General features: G+C 38.3%; 2 protein-coding genes across 2 annotated transcripts in view; both read left to right on the forward strand.

Annotated features, from left to right (window-relative positions):
- LOC118596194 (zinc finger protein 729-like) overlaps nt 1–9,706 on the forward strand; it is a 31,749-nt gene extending 22,043 nt beyond the window's left edge. Inside the window, 4 exon segments of the mRNA XM_036206932.1 lie at nt 5,060–5,186; nt 5,571–5,666; nt 6,524–7,605; nt 7,607–9,706. Of these exon segments, the coding sequence (XP_036062825.1) occupies nt 5,060–5,186; nt 5,571–5,666; nt 6,524–7,605; nt 7,607–7,678 (1,377 nt within the window). The 3' untranslated portion in view covers nt 7,679–9,706.
- Nucleotides 1–12,711, forward strand: part of LOC118596388 (zinc finger protein 728-like) — a 60,784-nt gene that overhangs the window by 23,033 nt on the left and 25,040 nt on the right. The gene's annotated exons all lie outside the window — the stretch shown is intronic.

A 12,711-nucleotide genomic window follows, 5' to 3' on the forward strand; every position in this document is an offset into this window, starting at 1 on the left:
TTTATTACTAAGACTGTGTAATATATCTTGAGGTCCTGAGTGGTCCCCCTCTAACACTGTTTTTTCTTCTCATGGTTGTTTTGGCTTTGTGGGCATCTTTTATAATTCTTTATGAACTTTGAATAGTGTTCATTTCTGTGAAGAATGAGAGGTGGGATTTAACCGGGATTGCTTTGAATCTATAAACGGATTTTGGTAAAGTATTTCTTTTTCACAATATTAATTCTACCAATACATGAGCATCGAACGTCTATCTATTTTCCAGTATCTTTCTCTACCTCTTCCTGCATTTGTTTAAAGTGAACGTCTATCTTTTTTTCCAGCATCTCTCTCTACCTCTTCCTGCATTTGTTTAAAGTCTCTCTTTCAAAGGCCTTGACCTAATTTCATTACTGCCAGCTTTCACTGGCCTACACAGCTCTGTGTCTGTGAGACCTGGGATCGGATGGCCTGAAATAACGGGGTAGACCGCAGCTGTAGATTAACGCTGTAGACAGCCTTACTTCAGTTCCAGTGTACTTGATACATGAATGGAACAAAGAAAACAATGATCCAAAGAAGGCTGTTTCAGTTAAAAATGATCAGAAAAACATGTAAATAAATGGGAAAAGAATATACTAAATAATACTAAATACTAACAGAGTAGCCAGCCTTTCCCACAACTTTCTCAGGACAGATCAATTTTAACACAGTTGACTGGCATGTACTATAGATTCTGTCTGAGAAAGCACAGAACAAGGCAGAAAACCATATCCAGATTCAGAGTATATTCACCAACTGGGATCTGTAGCAATGTTCTGACATCCAACAAGAACAAGCATATCTTAAATTAAATGTAAATGTTTGTCATGGGAGACAAAGTCACACCCAAGAACAATCCCAGGATCAGAATGTGCCTGAGAAAAAAGGCCCTCTGCCCTTTTTCCTAGAACTTCTCACATAATTCCTCAAGGTATTGTGCACTATACCTCATTCTTTTGACCCTGTTCTGACACATCCCCATATATTTTATGCTCTTTGAGGCTATTGTGAATGGGTATGTGTCCATGATCTCTTTCTCTGTATGTTTATTGCTCATAAATAGAAGAACTATTGATTTGTGCAAGTTGATTCTATATCATGTCACATTGCTGTATTGGTTTATATTTCTAGTAGTTTTCTAGTAGAACTTTAGGGATCATTCATGCATATTATGTCATCTGCAAACTGGCATACTTGATTTCATTTTTCCCAAGTGTAACTCTCATTTTTAATGTGGGATACTATTCAGCTACATAAAAGGATGTAATATGGTCATTTGTGATAATATGGATAATGTTAGATTTCTGAATACAGAGTAAAGAGACAAAAGGCAGGAAAGAGGCTGACAACAGAGGAGACTGTTAAGTAGTACTCACAGAGAGGGACATGAACTCTCATCAAGTCCCACATGATGTGTTACCATGACTGTGCTATCAGACTTACTTACCTATATCAGAAGCACGTCTAGCTCTGATCACTAGCACTGATCAACTCTACTTGGAGGTAAAACAGGATTCCTGTGAGATTACAGGTGTCATTGCCCGGCCTTCTCAGTCATTCGCCTGTTGGGTCAGCCTGTCTCAACATTGGGAAACAGTGTGATAGACAGAATGTGGAGAGAAAGGTGGGCTTTTTTGTTATTATTGTTTTTGTTTTTGTTTTTCAAGACAGGGTTTCTCTGTGTAGCTTTGTGCCTTTCCTGGAACTCACTCTGTAGTCCAGGCTGGCCTCAAACTCACAGAGATCTGCCTGGCTCTGCCTCCCAAGTGCTGAGATTAAACGCATGTGCCACCACCACCCAGTGAGAAAGGTGGGCTTTGTGTTATAACAGTTTCCTCGTTCCCTGGCCCCTCATTGTACACCTATAAAGGTTATAGCCATATTTTCCCTTGGTAGAACCCTCAGTTTCCCAGGAGACTGAGACTGCTCCTCACTGTGTGAGCTAATGAACACAGTGCTGTTTGTTGAAGTTCAGACTCCTGTCTCTTTTCTGTCTTCTGTCTCTTTATGCTGTCTCAGAAATCTAGCACTGTCAACCAGATGTTGAATCTAAAGAATTTTCAATCAAGAGAGAGATGGGATTTTTATCCCATTAGCTGGTGACACCAGGAAGAGGAGGTCTGGAGAGTCATGGATCAGTGGATGTTCTTGTTTAGTTATATAACAGGAAGGAATGTTAAGGTACTGACCTGAACCTACAGGAACAAGGATTTCAAATGGCTGGGTATGGAGTGGGAAGACCAGGGATGAGAAATGAAGACATAAAGATGACAAAAGCAATAGTTGGTACCACACAAGTTTTGTTTTGTTTTAAGATTTATTTATTTATTATGTCTTGCATGCTTGCCTATCTGTCAGAAGAGGACACCAAAGATTTCATTACAGATGATTGTGAACCACCATGTGGTTGCTGGGAACGGAACTTAGGATGCTGGAAGAGCAGCCAATGCTCTTAACCTCTGAGCCATCTCTCCAGCCCCAGCCCACCACACAGTTTTATATTAACTGAAAGCTCAACAGCAAGGAAGTTTATTAAGAAGTACAGCATGCTATATAGTATTATCGGGTGGTAAAAGGTCAATGTCAGCAGAGACCTAAATCATACAATGTTGGTGATGAGAGCACAGGATACCTCAGTAACTGCGACATTGCCTCCTTCATGGCACTGGATCCTGTGTCAGACTGGCCTGGGCCAGAGAACTATAGTTTACCTTGTCCTCTCATAGGTGCCTCTGAGAAAGTCTTGAGTCGATGTAAGTTGTCACATTGAATACACTTATTTCTAAATTTCCTAAGTATAAATTTATTAAAATACTTGTTATTCAATTTTGTCTATGAATTCTTCATTGATTCTTCTACCTCTTGGCTGATCAAGTCCCCTGGTGCACTGTCATCTGCATCATTCTCTTCAAGCTCAGGACCCCAGGCCTCATCCCAGAGTTGCTGCATCTGATCTGCACCGTCACTGTATTTCTCATTTCAGGATTGTGTAGAATATGTTGAGAAATATCTTCTCCATCAGCATGGCTCTCTACTGTTTGAGATGGATATAATGTGTGATTTATTATACTAAAAACATGGGACACTAAATGTATATTTTTTCAAAATTTTAGTATTTATTCATTTATTTTCAGTATATGGGTGTTTTGCTAGTGTGCATGTCTAAGATATTGTCTGAACTTCTGGACTGGAGTTACAGACAGTTGTGAGGAGCCATATAGCTTCTGGGAGTCAAACTCAGGTTCTTTGGAAGAGCAGCCAGTCCTCATAATTACTGAGCCCTCTTATTGAGAGCTGTTGGTAGCGAAAGTCCTTGAGAGTATACAGCAGTAACAACTAGTGTTCAGAAGGTCAACCTATCAGAACTAAGGGTTCTGTTAGAGGAAACCATCACGCAAGGCGTTATGGAATTACTGCCTTTTGAATGAACTGGCTGTTTCTTGTTGTAAACTTCTTGTGGAATAACAGCTATGATTCTCCCCATTTACCATGCATCTCCATGTTACGTGTACATGTAATCTCACGATTGCATCTCAGTCTTGTTCACAACTCTCCCTATACATTTTGGGTAATAGGATAACTGTTCCCAGCTGTGTTTATCTTTCATTAACATATATCTGGCCAGGGCCATGCTCCGTCAAAAGTATTTCAGCAATGATACCTTTTTTTCCAAGGACAAAACTACATATAGATCAACTCATCTAACTCACAGATAGAGAAAAGAACCACTAACAATTAAATCCTCAACCCCTTACCTTCACCCTGGGTTATTTACACAAGACCCTAACTTAAGAGATTTACTGCTCACATTCCTGGGATGATGTTTTAGCCATTTGCTAGATACTGAGTTAAGGCAGTTACTTCCTACTGACCCAAGGAGACCGCCTCCAGGCCAGGCAGGCAGTAGGTGCCAAGCTTCTTTTTCTGCGGATTAAGTTTTTATTCCTCCTCAGCCAGGTGCTATTCCTAGATTTTCTCCTCAGCAATTACTCTGAGTGAAAGTGCTTTTACTAACCAAATACTACACGCTCTGACAGAGGTTGCTTAGCCACCTAGCAGATGTCCCCCTCCCTATCAGAAAGCAGCTGCAGCTGGGATGAGTGGGAAAACTGGCACCAAAGATAGTTGACTTTCTTTTGACTTATCGACCCCTAACATTCTACCTAGCCATTTCTAGATTATTGTTTGAGCACATAAATTCCCTAATTGATCTTAGGCTTTAGTTGACCCTACCAGAGAACTCCCCTTTAGTCACTCTCCTTTTGTGGTGTAATTGGAAGCTGACAATTAATTGCTTTATGTGTGGGTCCTTATCCCCTCTCTCTGAGACCCTGAAAACTTCAAGCCTTGCATTGCTTTACCAAAGAATTACTGCGTGGATATATAGACTGCTTCTCTGAGAGCACAGAGAGGATGGATGGAGAAGAACAAAGATGAGGACGGAGATGGAAAGAACTAGGTAGAAGGATGAGAAAACAGCAGAAGGGACTGAAAGCAGGAGGGACAGAGAAGAGCTAAGTATGAGAATAGAAAAGAAACTGTGTAGATAGGATTTACTTAGAAGAATAAAGTGAATGGACTAATGAACTCAGTGTGCTTAGATTCAATGAATATCCCTCAGATTAGAATCCTCAGCTGGTTAGTAGTAGACTCTTCCACGGACCCTGGGAACAAACAATATAGGCTGGACCTAATATTGTTTGCATTACCCTCTCTCTAGTCCCAACATACTAATTCATAGATACATGCACTCTCCATTTTATGGTCCTTAAAAGTATAGTACTCATAGGAGTATCTAGGACATTCTGCTATTCACTTTGTTTAAAGATCAGTCCCGTGTAACATCACAGTACTATATCAGACTTACTTTAGGGATGCTGTTTACCTATATTAAAAGTGCTTCTAGTGTTCCTGTCATTCTTGATGACTTTTAGATTTGTGTGTAGAAGCATGTAATGCTTCATGTTACTTATATTATTACTATTGACAGTTTTAATGAATACAATGTGTGATATTCATTCACTGTTCTTTATTTCAGAACCTGCTGTCATTCTGGGATGTGGCCATTTATTTCTCTGCAGAGGAGTGGGAATGCCTGGGCCCTGCTCAGTGGAATTTGTACAGGGATGTGATAGTGGAGAATTACAACAATCTGGTATTCCTGGGTGAGGATCTCTTCCATGATAAATTCTTAATAATTGTCAGCATGACACTTGCTGTCTTTGTAGAATATATGATGGGAATTTGTACTTAAAACAGCAGTAATGTTAGAAATTAAGTGACATGAACAGGGTGTGTGCATGTTAAAGAGACTGCCATACTCTTCAGTTTTATTATTTTTCCTTGTAACCGAGGAACATGAAGCTTGAGACCTGCAAATCCTAAATTCCTCCTAAGCATTCTGATATGGCTGTCATGTAACACATGAAGAGCTAGTCCTCTATGATCCTTTATCATATCTTCTCATTCCCTATGCACACAGTCCTGGAGAGGACATGTTATTCTCAGAAGAACACACTAACAGTGTTGTTCCCTTTTCCCACTAACAGGACTTGCTTCATCAAAGCCATACCTGGTGACATTTCTGGAGCAAAAACAAGAGCCTTCAGATGTGAAGAGACAAGCAGCTGCCACCATGCACCCAGGTGTGTAGGAATGAGGGTGTCAGTGGACACAGTGGGAGGCCAACAGTCCACCAGAAATTTGACCTTTATCCTGAGCATTGAGACATGAGGTTTTGGTGGAAATCATTTTTTTAGGGATCTCTGTTTCTGTCCTTTGCTTACAAAGGAGGACATCTCAGAGGTTTATGATGCTTTAGTCTCCCACGCTTTGTTCTTCTCCTCCCATGATGTCAGCTTGTGTTTACAGTGACTCCAAAGCTCTGTCATTTCTAAGTGATCTTAACTTATTTTTCATAATATGATGGTCTTGGGTATTCATCTTCCTTACAAAATATGCATAAAGCTTCCTGTCTTAAATCTTTGAAATATATCATTTAATATTGTAATGGCAGTCTTCTGGTTATGCAACTAAACTTTCATACTTTTCAAAACTAAAACTCTGTATTAGAATATTTATAAATTATCTATACATGTGTTTTCCATGTTTGACTACTTTTATACTTTGTGTTTATCTAGTAATAATATTTATATATTTGTTTGAGGGACTGATTTTCATTAGCATAATACTCTTAAGGGTCTCCTTAACTCTTTTTGTTATGTCTTACTTCCATATTTGACTTTGATTAATATTTCTTTGTTTCTATGTTCTGTGTTTTCATAATCTTATTTCAGTGTAAGTTCATATGTAAGGTTCCAGCTATTATGTTTTTAAATTAAGTTCCATTGAATATAGCTTCAGAAATTTGAATACAGCTTCTCATTTTCAAAGGGAAATGCAAGTATGGTAATAAGTAAATGTTTCTGTTTTTAAAAATAAGCATTGTAACTATAAATAATTTTGCTCAGCTTTCAATCATTTCTCAACCTTTACTCACCAGGAAAAGAACAATATACAGACAAAGAATGTGATAAAACCTTTCATTGGAACTCACAACTTACTAACAACCAGAGGATTCATTTACGTATGAAGCCCTATAAGTGTGAAGAATGTGGCAAGTCTTTTTGTTTTCCTTCATTGCTTTCTATACACAAGAGAATTCATACGGGAGAGAAACCATTCAAGTGTGAAGTATGTGGCAAGGCCTTCCATTCTCCATCACTGTTTTCTGTACACAAGAGAATTCATACAGGTGAGAAACGCTACAAGTGTGAAGTATGTGGTAAGGCCTTCCATTGCCCATCATTACTTTCTGTACACAAGAACATTCATACAGGTGAGAAACCCTACATGTGTGAAGTGTGTGGCAAGGCCTTCCATTGTCCATCAGTACTTTCTAGACACAAAAGACTTCATACAGGGGGAAAACCCTATAAGTGTGAAGTATGTGCCAAGGCCTTCCATTGTCCGTCAGTACTCTCTGACCACAAGAATATTCACATGGGTGTGAAACCCTACAAGTGTGAAGTATGTGGCAAGGCCTTCCATGCTCCACCTTTACTTTCTGCTCACAAGAGAATTCACACAGGAGAGAAACCTTACAAGTGTGAAGTATGTGGCAAGGCCTTCCATACCCCATCACTACGTTCTGTCCATAAGAGAATTCATACAGGGAAGAAACCCTACAAGTGTGAAGTATGTAGTGAGGTCTTTAGCACCTCCTGGCAAATTTCCAGTCACTTGGTAATCCACTCTGGAGAGAAACCGTACAAGTGTGAGGAATGTGGAAAGGCCTTCTCTACAAAGTCATACCTAACTAAGCACAAATTACTTCACAAGATGGAGAAATTTTACAGATGTGAAGAATGTGGCAAACAGCTCAACAGTTCAAGAAGCCTTCAAGAGCATCAAAGAATTCATTCTGGAGAGAAACCCTACAAGTGTAAAGAATGTGGCAAAGACTTCAGAACTTACACAGCACGTTCTAGACATCAGACAGTTCATATTGGAGAGAAATGTTACAAGTGTGGAGAATGTGGCAAAACCTTTTACCAGTCTTCTGGTCTTAAGCAACACCAAAGAAATCATCTGTGAGAGAAAGCACACTGGTGTGAAGAATGTGCCAAAGCTGTTTGGATGTACAAAGAACTTTTAAAACACCTGAAATCCATATTGGAGAGAAATGCCACTGGTGTGAAAATGTTGCTAACTGTTTAATAAGCTTTCTAGTATTTCTCATCACAAGACAGTTCAAAGACAGTGGAATAGTACAAATTTTAATGTGTTCATAAAATGTTTTACACTTCTTCAGACTGTAAAAGGTATCAAAATTTTCATTCTAAATAGAAGCCTTAAGGGTAGGGAATGTGATAAACTTCCCCAACGTAAAAGAATACAGAGTGGAAGGCAGCCATACACATGTAAAGAATGTAATGAGTTTTCCACTGAATGAATGCTTTCTGACCTCTATAGACTTTATCCTGAAGAGAAACACCACAATTGTGAAGGGTGTGACAATGCTTTTGAAGGCTCCTCCTAAACAAAAAAGAAGATCTCATACTTAGCAACACCCCTACAATGATGTGAAGAGTCATCATTCTGCCCTTGCTCTACAGGAGTCTCTGCAAATAGAGAGTATGCTAGGCCTTTAGTGGTTCTTCATGCCTGTTTCCACATCATAGAATTCATATTGGTATGGTGCACTAAAAATGCTAAGATTACGACAAGGCCTTTATCTGACTTTCATATCAGAAGTATCCTCTGAGACTTTTTACTAGTAAGAAAGTCTACACACCCCAATCCATGGGAAAGCCTTCAATATCACTAATCATCATAAACACAAAACTCCACATATCCAAATAATGTGAAAAAGACTTCAATAATATCACTGATCAACACAAAAGTCTATACAACCAAATAATTTGAAAACGCTTATGTAATATTTTTAATCTTCATTAACACCAAAGAATATTCACTGGTGAGATGTTCTACAAATGCAGATGCCTTGTTTCCTTCTGCTCTGAAGTTCACACAGACAAGCAATATGTGATTGAGTCTCAATTGAGTGAATGCCTGGATCAGATTGACCCTTGGGTATGTCTGTGGGTCTTTTTCATGAATTCTATTTGACATAAGAGAATCTGGACCACTGGATGATGGCAGTGCACCTTGTGTATGGCACTGTTGGTGACTTGGTCTTGTGTGTGTAAGAAGACATAAAGTCACATTCCTCCATGGTTTCTACTTTCACCTACTGCCTCTATATTTTAGTTGTGTTCTCCTGCCCTGGCTTCCATGGATAATGAAATGCAGCAGTGAACTGAAATAACCCCCTTTCTCCCCTAAGTAGTTTTTGGCCATGGTGTTAATCACACCAACAGAAATAAAACTAAGTAAACAATATGTGAAAGCTCTCTACTCTTCTTTATACATTAGTTATCGACCAGAGCCTTCATAACTGAGACAATATCACAAAGCTTTGCGATTTAATCAACCTTAACTCTACACTAGAACATTCATAGTGTAAAAGTGCCCTGCTGTTACACAGAATACTATAAAGATTTTACTGGTTTTTATCAAAATTTGAACACCACAAAGGTCAAACTGCAGAGGAATCCTGTGAAAAGAAATGAAACTCAAATCTAAACACATAGAACGTAAGAAATTCATATTTAAGGAAATCTACTACAAACTCCAATGACTGGTTATTTGACACAACTTCACGTCAGGAAGCCTGGTTACTGAGAAGCCCTACAAATACAAGTGATGTGGGAAGCTTTTGATTTAAACTCCATTCTGACTAACTATGAGTGAACTCACATTATGTAGAAACCCTACATATGACTCTGGCAGCAACTTTGTACAACATATAAACCTCATGAGAGCAAATTAGTTATAGCAGAAAATACTGGATGAAGGCAAAAAGCTTAGCAAAGTCCTTCATCCTTCCTTAAAAAGTAATGACTAGAGAGGAATTAGTGTAAGAGATCAAGTCTGTTAATAAGGAATGTTGAAAAATGTGGGTATAAAGTGACCGTGCTGTTTGATATGCTGAAAAAAATAACTCATTAGTGTCAGAATCATGCAGACCACTCAAGACAAAGCATATTAATTAGACTTGTAAACTTAAACAAAGCTAACCTTTCTTAGATTCAATCACATGACTATGGAAAGATCACATGGTTTTTTGGGTTTTTTTTGTTTGTTTGTTTGTTTTGTTGTTTTTTTTTTTTTGCTTTTTTGGGGGGGGGGTGGAGATTGTTGCCTGTTTGTTTTTGTTTCTCTGTGTTACAGCCTGGCTGTCCTCTACCTCTCTTTGTAAACCAGGCTGGATTCGAAGTCCCAGAGATCCACCTGCCTCTGCCTCTGCCTCTAGAGCACTGGGATTAAAGGCACATGCCACCATGCTCAGCTGTTGTTTGTTTCTAAATGCTATAAAACCAAATGATTACATTGTGCAGGATATTGGAGATTCCAAGAGTACAAAGGAAGTAAGTACAGGACCTGCTAAGGAAAGCTACAAGCAATACGTGGAGCATGCCCAGGAGAGAGGCCATGTGATTTTCAGGCAAAACTGGAAGGGTGGGGCACATAAGTCCTTGAAGTCAACCCCAGTGCAGCCGTTTCAGAGAGCTGTCACTTTATGTATTAGCCCTTCTGAATTTTGGGCTGATCCTTGCTGTGTTTCATATCTTCCATTTTAGAATCATAATGTTTGTTCTGTATCAGTACATGATGGAAATAGTCAGTTTTTATCGTGTAGAACCTCACAGTTAAGAAACTGCCCTGAGTCTCAGATTAGACCTGGACTGGGATCTTTTATACTCTTGAAATTGTTAAGTACTTTGTGGGTCCTTCAAGATGGATTCTCCTTTATGGATCAAATGATGAAATATTGGGTTGAAAGGAATATTATGATTTAAAGTTATGTAACTGGAGTAATCATAATGTCTTTGAAAAGAAATTTGATGGCTAGCAATACCCACAACCATATTGGTATATGGTATATGGTTCATAATAGAAGGAAGGAATTCCTTCTGAAGATTATCCTCTGACCTCCATTCTTGGGCCCAAATACATACATACATATGTTTGCACACACATACAAAATAAACTTATATGAGGTTTTCAATGTATATTTTTGTTTCATATAGACAAGGGATGGAAAATTAATGCTTAAATCTCGATTGTTAACATGATGAAATGTATAATCACGTGAGAAGCAAGTTTCTGGTCATTCCTTATCTTGATTAGTTTACTTGAGGTCAGAATACACGTTGACTGAGGGAGGAAGCATCTGTTTAATTGGGATACTGACTGGTATAAGGAGGAGAGAACACCCTGAGAGCAACCATTGTTCTATCTCCTTCTGCTTCTTGACTGTGGATGGAACATGACCAGCTAACTCAAGCTCCTGTTGTGTTCTCACGATGTGTGGCGGCTTGAATGAGAATTTCCCCTAAGGGCTCACAGACTCTAATGCTTAGTTACGCTGCCCGGGAGGGCCAGCCTCCAGACAGGTCAGGGTCCAAAGGAAAATCCACAGCATTGGCGAGTACTAGACTTTTCGGTCGGAGGGTGCTAGGAAAAAAGACACACACTCTCTTGATGGTTTCCTTCAGACCTGTTTGTTCTTCTTTTGCATTCTCTATTCTTTATTTTCCTGTGATGCCCTTCTCTCTTTCTTGATGTTTTCCTTCCAACTCTATTGATGTTTCCCTTCTAGTTCTTTCAAACTCTTATTCTTGATATTTTCCTTCCTACTCATTTTAACTCTCATTCTTGATGTTTTCCCTTCTAGCCTGTTTTAACTCTATCTTTTTTTCTTTCCCTTATAGCTTATATAGCCCAGCAAAATCTTTTACACAATATAAAAATTACAATGTGCTTACATTCTGTTTTTCAAGTGAATGATTACAATGAATACAAGACAAACAGTAAAAAACAGAATGTTCTCTATACCCCTTACATGATTAAACATTTTATATATTACAGGTGAAAAATAAATTATCCCAAGAACTCTCATACATTCATACCTAAGCAACTTGTTATAGATTAACTGTCTGGGTAAGTAAGGTATTCTTCTCAGTCAGATCTTTTGCTGGCAGCCTGCATTTTGCAGTTACAAAGAAAGGGCCAATTACTTTATTACTTATCTTGAAAGGGAATCTTAAAGGAATCATAAACCTAAACTTTTTTATATGAAAAAGAATCGGCTGGCTCTACTTTAGGGTACATACTCATCAACAGTTTTTATATCAGGAGATTGAGGGCAGAAATGGGTATAAGAAATTAATCATCACCTTTGGTCATCAACCAATCCTAGCAAGAAGGTGCATCCGTTAGTAATAATTGGGCTGCTTTATTCTTATTCCCTGACCTTAAAGAATTCCACATTCAACTATGTGCCTTTTTAAAACTTTAGATTATATTCCTGGGTTTTTCACCTCAAAGCTATTGGACAAAAACATCTTAGCTGAACTTAAAGTTATTTAAAAAGTTTTGTTTCACCCGTGATGCACTCTAAAACCTGTGAACACATCTCCCAACATTAAGGTAAAAAAAAATTTAAGCTAGCTGGGCTAACTGGGACTCAATTGTTTTCTTAATCATTAACCTAAGCCACCAGTCTATAAGGCTCCTCAATAGAAACTTATGTGTTGTAGCAGTATGACACTTTCTTATTTAAATCTCTATTTAAACATTATTATTATTATTATTATTATTATTATTATTATTATTATTATTTAGACATTACAGGTTAGGAAGAAATCATCTTCATAATAATCCACAGGTAAATGCCCAGTAGAACAGGATGTTTCCATGAGATAAACACACTACGTTACTGGCAGTGGTGATCATGAGGGGTTCTTTTGTTTATGTGGTGGATTACATTGACTGATTTTTGTATGTGTAACCATCCCTTCATCTCTGGGACAAAGCCTACTTGGTCCTAATGTATGATGTTTTTTATGTGTTCCTAAACTGAGTTTGCAAGAATTTCATTGAAAAAGTTTGCATCTGTGATCATAAGGGGTGTTTGTAATTTCTTTGTTGAATCTTTGTGTGGTTTGGGTATCAGGGTGACTGTGACTTCAAAATGAATTTAGCAATGTTTCTTCTGTTTCTCTTTTGTGGAATAATTTGAGGAGCATTGGCCTTAGCTATTCTTTGAAAGTCTTGTAGAAT

Source organism: Onychomys torridus, chromosome 15 (assembly GCF_903995425.1).
Source record: "Onychomys torridus chromosome 15, mOncTor1.1, whole genome shotgun sequence".
Lineage (NCBI taxonomy): Eukaryota > Metazoa > Chordata > Mammalia > Rodentia > Cricetidae > Onychomys > Onychomys torridus.